Genomic DNA, 17,760 nt, shown 5'->3' with positions numbered 1-17,760 from the left:
ACATTCAGTCCAGTAATCCTCCACTGTAACAGCTCCTTTACTTTGCAGTGAAAACTGATTTGTATATTTTTTGCCTCTGAGTCCTTGTGGAATCTCTTTTGTCCTTTATAAGGACAATTTTTTTTTCCTCCAGGCAGATTGTACAAATTAATATTCTTACCAGTGGTGTGTAAGAAGTCAGGTGAGTAAAATTTGGTTTTATGTTGCAATTTTAATTGGCATTTACCTATTAATTAGTGAGATTGTCTATCTTCTTATATGCTGTGGTCATTTCTATTTAATATTCATTTTAATGCCTGATTATGTCTCTTATTCATTTGGGGTGATTATTTGGCCTCCATTTGCAGTTCTTTATATACTCTAATAATTTTCCACTTTTATGTGTTGGAGATATCTCTCCCTAGTGCATCGTTTGTCTTTGTATATTCTTTGCAAAGTTTTTTTGGCAAGCAAATAGAATTTAATTTGTAATTAAATTTATCAGTCTCTTTATGTTTTGAACTTTTTGGGCTTTGAAATCACTCCATATCACAAGGTCATAAAGATATTCTCTTATATATATTTCTAACACTTTTAACACTTTAAAAAAATTTGCTTACCACATTTAAATTTCTAATTCATGTATAAGTTTTTGTACTGTGTAGAAATGCAATATTTTTCCATCTGAGGTCTCACCACAATTTAAAGATTTTTAAATCCTTTCTCTATCTGTAATATCAACTCTGCATATATCAAGTTTTCTTAAATACATGAGTCTACTTTTTCTATCCCTATTTTATTCCATTGATATATTTTCTTTGAACCAATAAACTACTGCTAATTAGTAAGTTAGTAAATTACTATTAAAATTACTTTGTAAGTCTTGTCATCTAGATGGTCAAATCCTTTCTAGTGGTTCTTCTTTTTCAGGATTGTCTTGGCTATAATTTTCTCTTTGTTCTTTTGTGAACATTTTATAATCAGCTTATCATCTTTCAAAAAAATGTTTTGGGCATTTGATTGACATCTAATTTAATCTATAAATTAAGAATAACTGATATTTCTATAATATTGAATATTCAACTCTGAGTTCTTGATTTGTCCCTCAGTTTACCTGGTTTTCTTCAGTAACTTTCAGTGAAGATTTATAACTTGCATGTCTTTTATGAGATTTATTTCTAGGAAATATCTTTCTGTATCTGTAATTATATTTATATCTATCTGTCTATACAGATATATGTATTTGTTACTGTAGACAGGACTTTTTAAGGTTACATTTTCTAAATTTTATTTCTGTTGTAGAAAAATGCAATTAACTTTTTAATACTGACCTTATATTCAATGATCATATTACTGTCTTACAAATACTAATTTTTTTTATTGATTGCTTTCATTTTCCAGTATTGACGATCATACTATTTTCAAACAATGAAAGTTTTGCCATCATTTGCTTAGTTCTTTCCTTCTTTTTTCTTTTCTCCTTCCTTCTGCCTTCCTTTTCCTGCCTCCTCTCTTTCCTTCTTTGTTTACTTTCTAACTGTATCGTCTCAGTTCTCTAAATACTGTACTTAATGTTGAACCAAACTTGTATTCCTAGTTTTTGGGTCATTCTTATACATTGCCTGCGTTCAGTTTGCTATTATTTTGTTTTTGCTTTGAAACTCATGAGTGAGTCTGATCTTAATTTTCCCTTCAGATACTCTTCTGTTATTGGTGTCAAGGTTATATTAACCTCATAAAATGAATTAGGAAATATTCTTCCTTATTATATTCTTCAGGAAAGTTTGTATGAGAATGGAATTGTCCATTAATAAGGTAGAATTTGCCTTAAAAAAAAAAGTCTAGGCCTGTTTCTTTTTTCTTTCTTTATGGGAAGATTCTTAACTGTTAGTTAATTTTATTTAATGATTATAAGATTATTTAGGTTCTCTATTTCTTCTTGAAACAGGTTTTGCAATTTGTATTTTCCTAGGCAACTGTTCATTTTATCCAATTTCTTAAATATATTGGATATAGCAGAATATAACATTTTCATTATCTTTTAATTTCTGCTTTATTTTTTGTTTTTTCTTTTATTCATGCCATATAATGTTCAATTACAACCTCCCGACTCATCCATCTTATTTAGCCTTGCCAGTTTTATTTGCCTTTTCAAAGATCCAACTTTGGATTTGTTGCTCTTCCCTATTATATATATTTCATGAATTTATTATTCTGAGGTAATTATTTCTTTCCTTCCATTTTCTTAGGATTTATTCTGTTGTTCTTCTTCTAACTCCTTAAGTTGGATGCTCACCTCATGAACTTTCAGCTTTTTTCTTCTAAAATAAAAACTTTTAAGGCTATAAATCTCCTTCTAGATAAGTCAATTGTTATTGATATGCAGTATTTTCATTGTCATCCAGTTATGTTTTTTTAACTTTCGCTATGATTTCATCTTTCATTCATGTGTTATTTATTTTAAAACACAGTTCAACTGAGTAAAATATAAAGATCTAATGGTATTTATCCAACGATTCAGGAAAGAGGCAGCATTCAACCTAGCAGGTAGATAGGAGCTCTGAAGAGCTATACAGGGCAAGAGATTTTATAGACGTAAGGGAGCAGGAATATGGAAGTTGTACTAGGGAAAAAAAAGCAGATTAGTTATTCCTTTGGAGGATGGCAGGGGTCCACCAGGCAGATTACCTAACTAGTGCTGATCAAGCAATCCTGATTGGCTAGTTTAAAATTCCATTTTTAGAATAGCCAAACCTGTAATTAAGTTCAGTCTCACTTTGGTGTTGTGGGGCTTAACATAAGCTAAACTCCATTTGGGGCCTGTTATCTTGTCTTTAACATATTTAAAAGTGTCTATGTGCATCATTTAACAATTTCTAAATGTACATGTGGTTTTGATTTAGCTTTCCTTAGTTGTGTTAAGTTCCAAGAATGTGTTATTTATAATGAAAAGTCTTTGAAATTCATTGGACCTTGTTTAATGGCTTGGTATATAATCAATGTTTATAAATATTCAATGGATGCTTTAAAAATGTGTGTTCTCCAATTCTTGGGTAAAATGTTCAATACATTTCCATTAGACAAGCTTTTAGTATTGTTATTCAGATCTTCTGTATCATTACTGATTTGTGCACATGGTTTATCAAATATTGTGAACAGTGTATTAAAATCACCCATTATCATGGTGAATTATTAGTTTCCTCTTGCAGTTCTTCTGTTATTTTTTATAGTACACAGTTCAACTTTATGCTATTGGATGTAACCAAGTTTAGAATTGTATCACCCTTCTGAACTGATTACTGTCTTTTTTGGTAAATTTTATTTTGTCTGATTACAATATAGCTACACTACACCAGCTCTCTTTTGGTTCATATTTGTTTGACATATCTTTTTTCCATCATTTTGCTTCAACCATTCTATATTATTATGTTATAGGGGTGTCTCAAACAGAAGATAGCTGGATTTTGTTTATTTGTTGTATCACAATCTTTGTCCTCTAACTGGAGAATTGGATCCAATTATATTTATTGTAATTAATATATTTGGATTTATTTCTACCATCTTATTTCTAATATTTCATTTTTTCTCTTTCCTTATCTTCATTTAGATTGCTTTTTATTTAATTCTAGTTTTTTTCCTTATGCAAAATTTGACCTTATACACTCTATTCCTATTTTTTTGGTGGTTACACTAGTAATGTTTACATGTATAATTAATTTAATAAAGTCTAAAATTAATCAGTATCATTATCATTATATTAGAGTGCTTTAACTTAATTAACACCTTCCCAAGTTACAATCACCATTGTCCAGTACTTTAGTTGACCTTTTTTCCCCCATACATTTTTTTTAGTCAGTGTTTTCTTAGATTTACCTATATTGTTACTGTTTGCTTACCAGTCCTTCTTGTATATCAGATTTTCTATCTAGTATTATTTTGTTTCACAAATTCATTCTCAACAAGTTCCTTTAGTGAGAGTCAGGTGGCAATAATTCTCTCAATTTTTGTTTGGCACAGTCTAGATGGGACCACTGTACTATAATTTTTTAACTTGGGAATTTTCAGGTCGCACAATTAATATAAATCTCAGCCCTACATCCATCTGAAGTCTGGTCTGATCATGAATTTTCACCGGAAGCTTTTTGGTATAAATTTGCCTGCCTGAAGTAGAGGCTAAAAAAGCAAATATATTTATGTTTGGGGAGTGGGAAAGAGTGGAAATGGGATTTGAGTTTTTTCTTTTTTCTAGTTCACCTCTTCACTGCAGATGTTTCTTTTCAGTAGTCTCCGCTTTATGTAGGAATCTCTGACCTGACTTTCACCTTGCTCTGGACTAGGTTTTGTAAGAAGTCACAAGTTGTGTTAAAATTGAAGCTCTAGGTCACCTAGGTTTGACAAGGCCTCCTGAGATAGGTAAATGTCCCTAGGGCAGCACCATCTTCATCACTCAAATGCCTTTCTGGATTCCTAGCTCTCCATTTTTTAGCTTCTCATGTTTTCCTTCCCTTTCTTGCTGGCTCAATGGTGCATTTAAAGGGGCTTTAAAAAATGCTTTATCAAGCATTTGTAAGTGTTGCATACAAGTACAGCTTTTAAGGATCTACTCTGCATCTTTCTAGAACCAATGCATTCCACTCTTAATAACTTATGCATGGCAGCCAGGAGGACTACTGTTGTTACCAAAAGGGGGACCCCTTCCAGGGTCCGAGAGTGGGCTCTTGTCTAACACTTGGAAATGAATTGTCTGAGGAGAAACATGTGCTGACAAAGCCAAAGACTTTATTGGGAAAGGGCACACAGGTGGAGAGCAGCAGGGTAAGGGAACCCAGGAGAACTGCTCTGCCACGTGGCTTGCAGTCTCACATTTTATGGTAATGGGGTTACTTTCCGGGTTGTCTCTGGCCAATCATCTTGCCCGTGCCCATATTTGGCCTGATTCAAGGCCCTCCCTGGCAGTGCGTGAGAATTTCTCAGACAGCATGGTTTCCAGCACAAGGATTTCTGGGACGTTGGTGGGACATATTATGGGCTGACATCTCCTTTCTCCTTTTGGCCTCTCCCGAATTCTCCAAGTTAGTTTTCAGCAGCAGCACTGTGTTCCTTATCGTGACCTCCTGTTGTAAAACAACTTATACAAGCGGTTATTACCATGCCTGGCCTAGGCGGGCAGTTTCAGTCAGCAGTTCCCTAACATTTTCTCCTCCATCCCTGTAACTCACCAAACGGCATGCCTTTGGACAACCTCTGCAAACCTCAGTTTTCTGAGTTTCATTATCTGGTGCCTCCTTATTAGATCCGTTAAAAGAGAAATTTTTTCAGTTTACATAACCTCCTTCTGGGAAGAGATTTAGCATTTTTGATAAAACCCTTAAATTTCTGGGGAACTTTAATAAGATTGAGACTTCTTGTAGGAAACACACACTTGCTAACAGGTGAAAGTCTCATTCTAAAAATAACTTTACACTTTGATTTTCGTTAGCTGTATAATCTATATCCATTCTTTTCCCCTATGAAATACCCTTATCAAGAGTGAATCTTTGAATTGGATTCCTGCAGGGTTTTTTTTAAATTTTACAATAAGATAGATAAATATGATATATGCTCATAACTGAATAGTCTGAAAAGTTTTTATTAGCTAATCTTTAATTTTTAAGAAAATTTAAATGAATTAATTTTGTTTTCATCTTTCAGCTCTAAGATTAGAGGCACTATAAACAAATCAGACTACCTTAGTTTCTACTGGACATAAGATATTCCTGAACTGCAAGGATAAATATTACCTTCCAAAGGAACTTTTTCTGTTTAAAAATTTTGTGCAAATTTGAAAACAGAACCTAGCTTGAAAAGTTTAAACAGAAATGTTAAGACCAAGCCTATAAGTTTTACTTGCATTTCCTGTTGATATGCAAATTTGGTGATTATTCTGGCCAAGGCATTCCCCCTCTACCACAAACTTTCATCCTTATGTTAATCAGAAGAAATGTATTAAATTTTTAATGAACATGGCTCCTTATGAAGAAACTAAGGACTGGCTACATGAAAAAAAGAAAAGACTTTTCTAGCTCATTTTAATTTATTGTTAATTATGTAAGTTTGAAATAACATTTTGGTGATTTAGCTGAAAAGTAATAAAAATTAAGTACTGGAGTGTTAGAAAATCTAGATTTCTCACAGATTGAATTTGAGTAAATCACCTTTCTATGCTTCAATATTTTCTATAAAGTGAGGATAACAGTAACTCAGCATTTGAGTCAAAATGAACTGGATTCAAATTCCTGGTAGTTTTAACTTAGAAGAGCTCCTTATGCTTATTTGTGGGGTATTTACATCCATACTGTAATACTGTGAGGATTAAGTAGTGTCTGCACCATGCACCAAGAAAGAGTAAATAATAGAGATATGAGGAGAGTAATTTTGTTGCCAGTGAATTTAAGGTTCTTTCTTCGTCGCGAAAGAATTCAGAGACGAAGTGATAGGTAAAAAGTGGATTAATTTAGAGACACCACAGACAGAGCATGGGCCATCTAGGAAGGCAAGAAGCAAGAGGCCTTGAAATATGGGGTGGTTAGTTTTTAATGGGCTGGATAATTTTATAGGCTAATGAGTAGGATTATTCCAACTATTTTGGGGAAGGGGTGGGGAGTTCCAGGAATTGGGCCACTGCCCACTTTTTGACCTTTTATGGTTGACCTCAAAACTGTCATGGCACTGGTGGGTGTGTCATTTAGCTTATGCTAATGTATTACAATGAACATATGATGAGGCTCAAAGTCTACTGAAAGTCAAATCTTCTGCCATCTTGGATCCAGTTGGTTCTCACTAGTTTTCATCATGTACTGTGGCTATGTCATTCTTTTAAAGGTTGTGCCCTAACCCCCTTCCCTCCTGTTTCATTTTTGATTTTGCTATATTAATCTAATTATTTAATGATTGTTTTAACTTTTTCTTAATGTCTCTCCACTGTATTCCATTTACCCTTTCATTAGCAAGTACCACTTTTTCTCCTTGCTTTTCAACTTTCTCTACTATAAAAAGGATGCAAAATTTGTCAGTGCAAAGGGACTTCTCTCAAGCACTGCATCATTTTGATGTTAAAAATAGCAATTGCATGTTCAGGAAAACCCACCTGTATTTCCCTATGAATTCCCCAGGGTGTGTGTGTGTGTGTGTGTGTGTGTGTGTGTGTGTGTGTGTTTGCAAATATATAAGGAAAAGGGGATCAATGTTAAAGCTACTTATATACTTGGCATTGATTCATTGAACCAAAAATCATGGAAGCAAAAATAAAAAGAAAATTAGAAGAGGTTTAGTTCTTCTGAGTTTATAGCTGCTAAAAACAGCTTTTATAAAGGAATCGCCTTTGTGCAAAAAGTATTTTCTTGTTTTTTACGCCCTTGAAAAGGAATCACATGTCTTACATGAAAATGGTGTGCTGCTTGACTGCATTAAAATGACAAGGGTCCAGCAGACACATTATAGCTAATTTTAGTAGGTAGAGCAGACACACTTGAGCTTATTTTTCTCTGACTTTCTCACTCCCCATTCCAGTCCCTCAGGTACGCACGTTACAAGATTCCCTAGAGTCAGAAGATGGGAGTGGAGAGTTTCAGTACAGAATGTAGCTCTGAACATCACCAAGAAAAAGAAAGGAAGGCAAGAAAGAGAAGAGAGGGTAAGCAAAAGGGAGGGGGAAAAGGAACGTAAGGAGAGAAGGAAAAAAGGAGGGAGGGAGCACAAGAAAAGAATGAAAGAAAAAAACCAGAAAGCAAGGAGAGAAAAAATAAAGAAAAACTGAAAAAGGAAGGAAGCTTCGCTGAAGGGAGGAAAAGGAGCGAGGAAGAGGGGAAAGAAGAGTGTGAGAAATGTTTTTGTCTCAGGTCCATTAGAGAGAGAAATAGAACCCGTATCAGCACTACAGAATCTCGAAGAGGCAGTGTATTTTCTTGAAAGCCCCGAAGCTAAGCAATTCCAAGAATGTTTGGCAAAGCCCTTTGGGGAAGGGTGAGGTGGGGGACGGGCGTGGGGGGGGGGCTTTCTCACACCCCCACCCCCGGCCCCGGCCCCCTCACAGGATGTGACAGGATTTGGGAGACCTAGCGGAAACCTTCAGGTCACCCAGGGAACTGCTCCTCTCGCTGGTCCTGCAGTGGCGAGGCGGGGTGGGGGGGGTGGGGGTGAGAGCGCCGAGACGCGCGGGGCGCGGAGATGTGCAAGTGGCGAAGCTGGACCCAGCGCAGGCGGGAGAAGCCGCCCGACTCCCGGCGCGGGATCTGCTGAGAGACCACGGTGAGTCTCTCCGGGTGCGGGTCCGAGGGATGCCCGGGTTCCGCGTCGCCCCCGGGCCCGGGCCGAGACGGGTCCGGAACCTCCCCGGAGTCCGGCCTGGGCTCGGCGCCGCCGCCCGCCGCCAGGAGCCCGCGCTGCTCCGGACGCGCCTGGGCGGACGCACCGACCGACCAGCGCTCTGCGGCGCTCCCCGCCGCCCGCCGACCCCGTGCGCTCATTGGTCGGGACGTGTCTGCTCAGCAGCCTCCAACTTCTCCCGAATCCCACGGGTGAGTCCCGGGAAAGCGAGCTGGCACCTGGGAGCTGGGGGGAGATGGGTCCAAAGGGCGCGAGATCTCCCCCGGGGGCGGTGGGAGCCGTTGGGACGGGAGCCGGAGGGGAGCGGCGGCCGCGCGGAGCGGCTGCCTGGGAGGCGCACGGAGCAGGGTCCGCGGCTCAGGTCCGGCGCGATCAGAGCGCCCGGGACCCCGCGGCCGTGGGCGAGGGAGGCGTGCCCTGGGAAGAAGCTGCAACTGAGACTGGAAGAGTGAGGGACTGGGGTTAGAGAGGGTGACCTGGACGAGGGCTCTGCAAGTGATGTCAGGTCGACTGTTCAGGTTCATTTCCATAGCTTCCTGCAGCCTCTGCCTCGGAGAGTTATGTCCGGTTACTGAGATCAGCGCTACGAAATTGCAGCCTGGCTGATTTGGGGGCTGGGAATTTGCCATTCCGCTGTAAAGACGCTGTTTCTGTTTGTTTGTTTGTTTTTGTTTTTTGTTTGTTTTTTAAAGTAAGGTTTGTTTTCATTTTGGTTTCTGTCAGATTTTCTTCTCATTTGTAACTCACTTTTCTATTTTTACTTTCCCTACCCTGAAGATCTTTTCATTATCCTACCTCTTCATCTTGCTTTAAACCATAGTTTCCTCTTACATAATTTATGCTGATAGAGTGCTTGAATCTCGAGGGTTGGTTGGTGGGAGTGGTGGTGGGAGTTCTTTTGCAGATGAAAGTTTCCTTAATCGGTCTTAACCTATTTGTATTATTTGAACAAAAGAGTAATTGCAACTGAAGTGTTCTCTTTATTTATTTATTTATTTTTAAATAAATTTATTTATTTTTGGCTGAGTTGGGTCTTCCTTGCTGCGCGCAGGCTTTCTCTTGTTGTGGAGCACAGGCTCGCGGGCTCAGTAGTTGCGGCTCGCGGGCTCTAGAGCGCAGGCTCAGTAGTTGTACAGGACGGGCTTAATTGCTTCGCGGCATGTGGGATCTTCCCGGACCAGGGCTCGAACCCCTGTCCCCTGCATTGGCAGGCGGATTTTTAACCACTGCACCACCAGGGAAGTCCCGAACTGTTCTCTTTAGCTGCTTGATCAAGTTTACTCCTCCCCCCATATACGATGCAAATGGTAATTTTATTAAACTGAAAAGAAGTACCTCGATTTGCAGTGTCAGCATTTGGAAGCTACCAGTCCACAAACCGCCTATGAAGGCATCTAGCTGGCATTATTGCTGGGTTCCAGCACTTTAAAAAAACTGTCCGACAGTTTCTTGGACTCCATGCTGTGTCTTTTGTTGTATAGCTACACTGCACATGGGAGTAATGTGTTTGGGGCTTTGCGTTCAGAACTCCGTATATCAGATCCGGGAAACACCTACAAGTTTTCCTTGTCTGGAGAAACAAGGAGGTGATACCTCTACCACATGTGCCTCCTCAAATTTGCAGCTATCGTCTAAATATGGAACCTGTTTCTCTCTGTAGTTTTTGAATTGAAGTACAGTTGATTTTAAATATTGTGTTAGTTTCAGGTGTATAGCATAGTGATTCAGTACTTTTGTAGATTATATCCATTATAGGTGGAACCTCTTTCTCTTGCTTCCTGTACCTCAGTTTCCATAATACAAACTGTAATTGCATTGAGTAACCTCAGAGACTTGCAGAAATGTTAATGTACTAATGTGTTGTGAAGATGAACATTGTTTTGGTTTATAGACTTTTCAACAAACCAGTTATCCTCTGGGTTCTTTGATTTGACGATGTGATAAAGTAATGTGTACACTCAACTGGTATAAAAATTGCTGCTGTATATTGCTTTGAAACTCAGTTTCTACTTAGGCAAAAAAATCTTTTATTCTTTTGGAGATGTTGTCAAGCTGAAGTTTGCAGTATTCTTGTTAAGGTAGATGTCCTAATCCTCTATCCTCTCTTGCGGAAGTGTCTACTTTTTGGCTTGAACTTTCCAATATATCTCCAATTGAGTTGGAATACTTTAAGGATGTAGGTATGTTTTGGCATATCCTGCTTTATATGGGACTACAAGTATCGACTTTATAATTTTTGTATTCTTTTGTATAATTGCCTCCTTTCCCCCCATCTCTAAAATGGGGTTGGGTGTGGTTGCATTGGACATCCAAGTATCTGAGGGATGGTGATATGTTTTTCCCTGAGGTTCAAGATTCTGACCCCTATTTTCTTAAAAGAAAATAGGGAATCAATTGGAATTACTGGAAATGAATGACAAAGTTAATTAGGAGGTTAAACTTGCCTCATTTCTGCTTTGGTCATTGCTGTTGAAAAGTGCATCTTAGGAGCAAAAGACTGAAAATTTGCAGGACGTTTATAGGAGGGGCAGATGGAGAGTTTGCAAGTGATTCAAAGATGATATTATTTTGATTCAGGTATAAGGACTAAACAGCTTCAGTCACTGCCTTCATTTCTCCCTGTAACAATTTCTGCTGTCTAAGGTGCAGAACCATTAAGAGCCCAGCTGCCTCAGTACCCCAATCTCAAGGGTAAGAAGTAGACGCCAGGGAAAAGTAACCCAGAAAGGAGAAAGACATACCTGCCTACTAGTTTTCCTGCATGGTGGAAACCTGGTGGCGCCAATGAGCAGCTTCAGTTTAACCCGTGGCTGCCCTGGTTCCTGGCCCTAGATTTTACTAGAGAAACTAATTGTTTTTTCTAAGAAAGAACTAAAAAGAGAAGTGGGTCATATTATTAATGTATCAGGAGAACATTTCTCTAGATTGTTTTCTGAAATATTATTAGAGCAGGGGGAGAAATACTCAGGAAGTGGAAATACTCAAGCAAATGTGATTAATATTCAGATGTTCTTGAAGTCAGTCTTGAATTCATCTGGGAGAAGCGGGAAAATTATTCTTTATTGTTTACCTCTCTGTATGGTGTCCAAGCGTTAAGTGTGTTTCCATCTTTTCTTTCCCCACCCACCTCCCCTATTAAAAATCCAAGGACTACTATCAATGCAATTCCACATTCATAACCCAAGAAAGAGGCTGTGAGACTAAGCCAACATGAGTCATATAACCATTAAGACATTTTAACATTCAGGTACACTACATTCCACTTTTATTGAGCAGACATGGTTTTCATGGTCTAATAAAATATTTTTATTTGATAGTCTGTCCTTGGTTATAGCCTCGTGTAATGCCGGGGACAACATGCTTAAGACTTTGTATCCAGAACTTTAAAGTCCAGTTGTGGCTCACTTATTAATAACTCACTGGGGAAATTAAATTCCTAGTTATCTGCTGATAACTGATGGCCTGATCACCCAGGCCATACTTCAAACGTAGAATCCGTTTCTACTTTATCCTGTGCCTCAGTTTCCACAAAACACACTCTCAGAAAATTATGTGTATTCAACAAAGATTTCTAGCTATGAGAGCATCTCTGAGCAGTCACTTCATCTAGGAACTACATTATATGCTTAATTTGCATCAAGCTATAAACAGCTAATCTGTTAGTTTACGATGCTCTTTTCTACAGTCAGGCAGAAAAATTGAACTTGTGTGTTCTAAGCTTTGGTGAATGGCTGATAAAGAGTCACTAGACCTCTAAAAGAAACATAATGAAATCTAATATTTAGGCTAATATCCCCTTAATTTTGCCCCCTAGACTTCTGCAATAAGGTTTAAAGTAGCTAACATTGTATGATGATGCAATTTTCTTTCAAAATGTGTTCTTTGTAATTGTATTCTTTGAAATGTGTTCATTGTAAATGTGTACTTACTTGTGTAGCTTCTGGCAAGTTACCTGGCTTTTCTGTGCCCCACTATCCTAAGGTATAGAACTGGAATATTCAAATCCGCCTTACAAAGATTCAGTGAATTAGTACATGCAAAGCACCAAGAACTGTGAGTGACACATGGGAAGTACTCAGTAAATATCGGCTATTATTAGCAGAAGTATTAATATTATTAATTTAAAAACAAGTTAAGTATCTTAACTGTTATCCTGACCTGGAAGGTTGAATTTTTTTAATCATATTTTCTTCTTCTTCAGTTGTACAAAGAAACAGTACTTACGGTTAGTATCTTTCATCCCAGATTGTAAACCATGACTTTTGGTCCAGTGAGTGACCATTTTCAAAATGTTGTCTAACCAGTTAATAGATACCCATATTAGCAGTTGTTGTAATTTTGAACTGTAAAATAAAAGATGTTTTTAAGATGAAAAAAAAAAAACTACTACAAGTGTTTGTTCCTTTTTGTTTTTATCTGTACTCATATTTAAAATTATTGCTTAGTCAAAACCTCGAAGCATTAGTCATTGATTTCTAAGCTTATAAAGGAAGCCAGTGGAGCAAACTATAAAATTCACCTTTGATGTTGTACAAAGTTCAGAAGGATGAGTTTAAAACTTTCCTTAATGATGGTACAGAAGTTATTTTGCTTATGAACTGCTGAAGGAATCCTCCGTGAGTATTTAACTGAGTTTCCTTGTCTGATTTTGCTTGGATCTTCAGTGATATGTCAAAAAAATCCAAAAGATTGTGACCAGGATCTGTCTAACTTATGTGACTATATACTCTTTGCTTTCAGAATCAAAACTTTGACTTTCAGCAAAAAACTTTTATTTCTAATTTAAAATGAGTTAACCTTTTACTTTATTCAGCCACATTAAGCATTTAGAAAATTGTATATAGATCTCTTCTTTTTATCTATTGATTAATTTATTATGATTAGCTTTTTTAAATTTTTTAATGTGTTTTTTTTTTTTTCAGACTTTAGGTAATGGGCAGATCGGAAAGTCAGATGGATATAACTGATATCAACACTCCAAAGCCAAAGAAGAAACAGCGATGGACCCCACTGGAGATGAGTCTCTCCGTCCTTGTCCTGCTCCTTACCGTCATTGCAGTGACAATGATAGCTCTCTATGCAACCTATGATGGTGAGTTACTCACACACCTGTGCCCACAAACATGCAGAAGACAGTGAAATCTTCATCTTAGGTTTTTCCCATCTATTAAACAATGTGTTAAGGAAAGAGACACTTAAAGATGGTGATATAAAGATTCATTTATAAAATGTAACATCAGTATGCCAGAACAACTAACTTTGACTAAAGTACAATGTCTTTTATGCTTGAGCTAAGTTATTAATTGCCAAATATGTTTAGTGCACTCATATGTATTTTATGAAGATTCTAATGTATAATTTTACTTGATGAAAGTATTCACAGTTTTATGGCCAACTTCAGTTAGTCAACTTTTGTTGTGTCATTGAAATTCGAAATGGCTTTACAAGAATTTAAGAGGTCTAATTTGAGCCTTAGAAGTTTTTCACAATAAGGATTAGAAAAGATGGGTTCATTCATGGAAAAAAAAATGATTACCAGACTAAAACAACTGATGTTTCAACTTAATAGACCTAGAGCTTAGTGGTCAGGGATGATATAAGAAATACATTTTTTTCCTTCATTTAAAAAATTTTAAATTTAGGATTTGCTTATTTTATTCCTCTATATTTTCTTCTAACTACTGTCAATGATATATAATACTTAGGTTTTAGTTCTTGCTTTAAGGAATTGATTATTTAATTGAGCGTCTATAAAAGAACAAAAGGTAGGGAAAAAGAATATGTGTATTGCAAATATTTATGCATATATCCTCCTTTTTCTAGACGGTATTTGCAAGTCATCAGACTGCATAAAATCAGGTAAGAAGATAGTTTTTAAATTTAATAGTTTTATAATTAATGTCTAACATTTAAAAATCAAATGCTAATAGATCTCTATATTTGCTTTGTGTATATTTTTATTTGTTATAGGTCATTAATTAATAGTCAAAGAACATCAAAATATACTGAAGTAGTAGATTTGTTAATTTATTCATTCCAAAAAAGAATTCACTCTTTTCAACCCCAGAGTTTATGGTAAGGTAGAGATGGAGAACTATATCTGTAGCTTTATGGAGCTTGCCATGTAATTGGAGAAAGAAAATCAGCACTTGAAATGGCACGCATCATATCATTAAGTGCTAAAATTCTCAATGCAGATCATTAGAGGGGTAAGAATGAAAAAGGGAGTGACATATAGTCCTGTAAAGCAAGGTGGAGAAGTTAGATTTGGGAGGGGTCTTGAAGCAGGGCTAGGATTTGGAAGTGGAGATACAGAAGAGGGAATTCCAAACTAGGAGAAAGAACAGGAATAAATTGTGTAGAGAAGCAGTGCAAATGGAGGCATGATAGATAGGGACATGTTATGGAGAGCTTTGGAAATTCATGTTTAGCCTTGATTTTGTAGAAAAAGAGAAAAGGATGTTTTCCTGAACAGATCACTCGTTAAGGCAAAAGTTGGAAGATGATTCTGGGAATGCTAGGCTGGGTGGATTGAGTGAGAAGCTAGGGAGGGAGGGCAGGTAGGGGCTGCTTCTGTAATCCAGGTGTGAGCTTAGGAGGGCTGCCTGCGGTGAGGTGAAAGAGCTATGAGGCAATGTGAGGAACAATGGGATGGCTCAATAGCACTGACTTGCTAAATGAAGGATATGAATACTTTGAAAATGACACCAACTTTGAAACCTCAAGGGACTCGGGAGACTGTGGCAGCTCACACAGAAATAGCAAAGTTACGACGTAAGTTTGTTTTAGGGAAGACTGTGATTAATGTGGATTTAGACCTATTGCATCTAAGTCAGGGGTAACATCCAAGTGGAGGTAGACAGCAAGAAAGTAGAGATCGAGTGAATTTAGGATCTGTCAGCCAAGGGGTGATAGCTGAAGCCTTGGGAATATTTGAGTTCCTAAAAGTAGAAGAAGTGTAAGAGCTGAACTTAAGAAGACATCAAGAATTAGAGTAGAGGGAAAAGAAAAGTCAGAGAAGGGAACAGAGAAGTGTATGGAGCTATAGAAGTCACATCGATTAGAATGTGGTGAAGAAAAGAAGAACATTTTGACAAGGAGAAGAAAGGTGGTAGCTGGCATAGCACCTTGGATATGAACACAGTATTTATGCCCTTTGACCAGAGATTCTAAACTTCCTTTCTGATGCCTACATTTCTTCCAAGAAATAATCTGTCCCAAATGATTTTTAACCATTTTCTGTTGGACTGTCTTATCTGGGTTTTTGTTATTCACTGACCTTTGCAAAATAGTAATGGGAAAATATTTTAGGATTCTAGGTTATAGTCTAATGTCCTTAGTATGTATGTGCTCTTTGTTTTTCTGTATTGCTTTTTGCCTTTTTTTTCCCCCCACTGCATCTCAAGTGCACATGTACACTCTGGGACATGATGTGGGTAGCTTGAGGGAGACCTGCTTGGGATACCAGCCATTTGCTCCTCAGTGTAATAACATGCACTTTCCCATCCAAGAGCCTTCCCAGAAACAAAAGAAGTTTCTTTATTCCTCAGGGAAATGGCTGCACAGGTGCCTTGGCTGGGAGATGCCCAGGGTCTCTGTGCCAGAGTTGGTATGCACCCAAGTTGTCAAAGTTACCATTTGCTTCTCCCTAAATCCTACCTCTCCTTTCTCTCTACCAGCTGCCCTATTATATGCTCATGCTATTCTGTTTTGAGTAACTCCCACTTATGTGTTGCCCTCTAATTATCTCTAAGTTTCTCAGTCCTCAATACACTTGATGCATCTATTAAGTCTCTTAATCTGTAGGTTGTCTCAGATTTTTCTCCCTCTCACTCTTTTTTCTTGGATTTTATTTTTGAAGAAACTAGATCCTTTGACTAGGTAGGCATATCTTTGTAAAATCCTACAGGTGATTGTACCCCAGAGATCTGAGCAGGTTCCTTTAGTGGTACCCACCCAAGGAGCAATATGACATTTGGAATCTGGAATCCTACATGTGACTTAATGTTTAGAGGTATGGCTTTGGCTTTTTTTTATACTGGTTGGCAAGGCTTAACTCATTAAAATGTATTTAAACTGTATCCTTTAATTGTAGTTTAGAAATCATACCAAATGTAAAAAGCACCTCACAGAACTATATCTTGGCAGAGAAATGTATACAATAGAAATAGCTTCAGTGGTAAACAATGTTGCTGAATAGCTGTGTGTTTTTCTTCATTCTGCTCTGTTGGTTCACAAGCTGCTAGAATACTTTCATATTCGTAGTTACTATTCCTCCCTGGGGGGAAAATGATGAAACTCACTCTTATGGATAAAGTTTTCACGCCCTACACATACACACACACACACACACACACACACACACACGAGTCCTCTACTGGTTAGAAAATATTTTCTGCCACAGAAAACGTAACTATTGCTTTTAGAAGTTGCTTCAGATTAAGAAAACTCTAGGGGAAATCTTGGACAGAAAAAAAAGGGAGAGAGTGAAAGAGTGGCATGGATGGAAAGAAAAGAAAGACAGAAAAAAAGATGTTGAAAAAAATATGAAGTCTCCTACCAGCAATTCTATAGATTACTTTAAAAGATTGGGAGAATTCAAACCTGAGCACAGAAATTGTTGAGAATTGGAAAAGTTAGGTATTGATACCCAAGGTGCTTATTTCAAGTGAAAGTTGGTTTTAGCTGAAATCTTTCTCCTCATGGAAGGGAAAGTCATGGCAAGTGTACTTCTGTCTTTGATCCTTTGAAGTCAAGGGATGGAGGTCAAGCCACACCAAGGCAAAAATAGAATATTGCAGAAAGCTGTGGATCATCTTGAAATTTGTTTGGTGTTGGGTCCTTTAAATCTGAGCCTCTACAAATTTAAATATTTGTAATATACATAAAATGCTGTTTACAATACATACTTTAAATTAACTTGCCTGTATAAAAAATGCATCCCTGTGAAAGATTACACCGGACCTAAAATGAAACAAGCACTTCTTAACAAATAACAAGTTAAGGCAGTGTTCAAAACCCTACTATTAAAGTATGAGTAATACTATTCATCTCTTATTTACTATATAAGATTGTTAAAAACATGGAATTATAGAGCTTGGATGTGATTTCTCAAACGTCTCTGTGTAAATCTAAATCCTGAAACTGGCTTCCATTGCATTGCAACCTTACTAAGATTTCAAGGAATCATATACTTTAAATCAGGGTTTCTCAGCTTCATCACTGTTGACATTTTGGGCTGGATAATTCTTTGTTATGGGGAAGGGGGCAGCTCTGTGCATGGTAGGATGTTTAACAGCATCCTTGGCCTCTACCCACTAGGTGACTAGCAGCACCTTCTCCCAGCTGTGACAACCAAAAAGTATCTCCAGACATTGCCAAATGTCTCCTTGGGGCAGCAGTATCATCTCCACTTGG

At 37.5% G+C, this 17,760-nt stretch overlaps 1 protein-coding gene across 6 annotated transcripts in view; it reads left to right on the top strand.

Moving 5' to 3' along the window:
• MME (membrane metalloendopeptidase) overlaps positions 1-17,760 on the top strand; it is a 273,465-nt gene that overhangs the window by 173,658 nt on the left and 82,047 nt on the right. The window contains exons 1-4 of one of the 6 annotated variants that reach the window (XM_059920076.1): positions 8,847-8,861; positions 12,545-12,568; positions 13,266-13,435; positions 14,167-14,202. In XM_059920076.1, the coding sequence (XP_059776059.1) occupies positions 13,276-13,435; positions 14,167-14,202 (196 nt within the window). In that variant the 5' untranslated portion in view covers positions 8,847-8,861; positions 12,545-12,568; positions 13,266-13,275. Of the gene's footprint in view, positions 1-8,158; positions 8,266-8,410; positions 8,535-8,655; positions 8,792-8,816; positions 9,040-12,544; positions 12,569-13,265; positions 13,436-14,166; positions 14,203-17,760 lie in introns of those variants that run through there. The other 5 variants (XM_059920074.1, XM_059920075.1, XM_059920078.1 and 2 more) reach the window with 5 other exon arrangements.

The sequence above is a fragment of the Balaenoptera ricei genome, chromosome 4 (assembly GCF_028023285.1).
Source record: "Balaenoptera ricei isolate mBalRic1 chromosome 4, mBalRic1.hap2, whole genome shotgun sequence".
Classification (NCBI taxonomy): Eukaryota; Metazoa; Chordata; class Mammalia; order Artiodactyla; family Balaenopteridae; genus Balaenoptera; species Balaenoptera ricei.
Note: the sequence above shows the minus strand (reverse complement) of the source record. Positions and strands in the feature narration are given on the sequence as shown.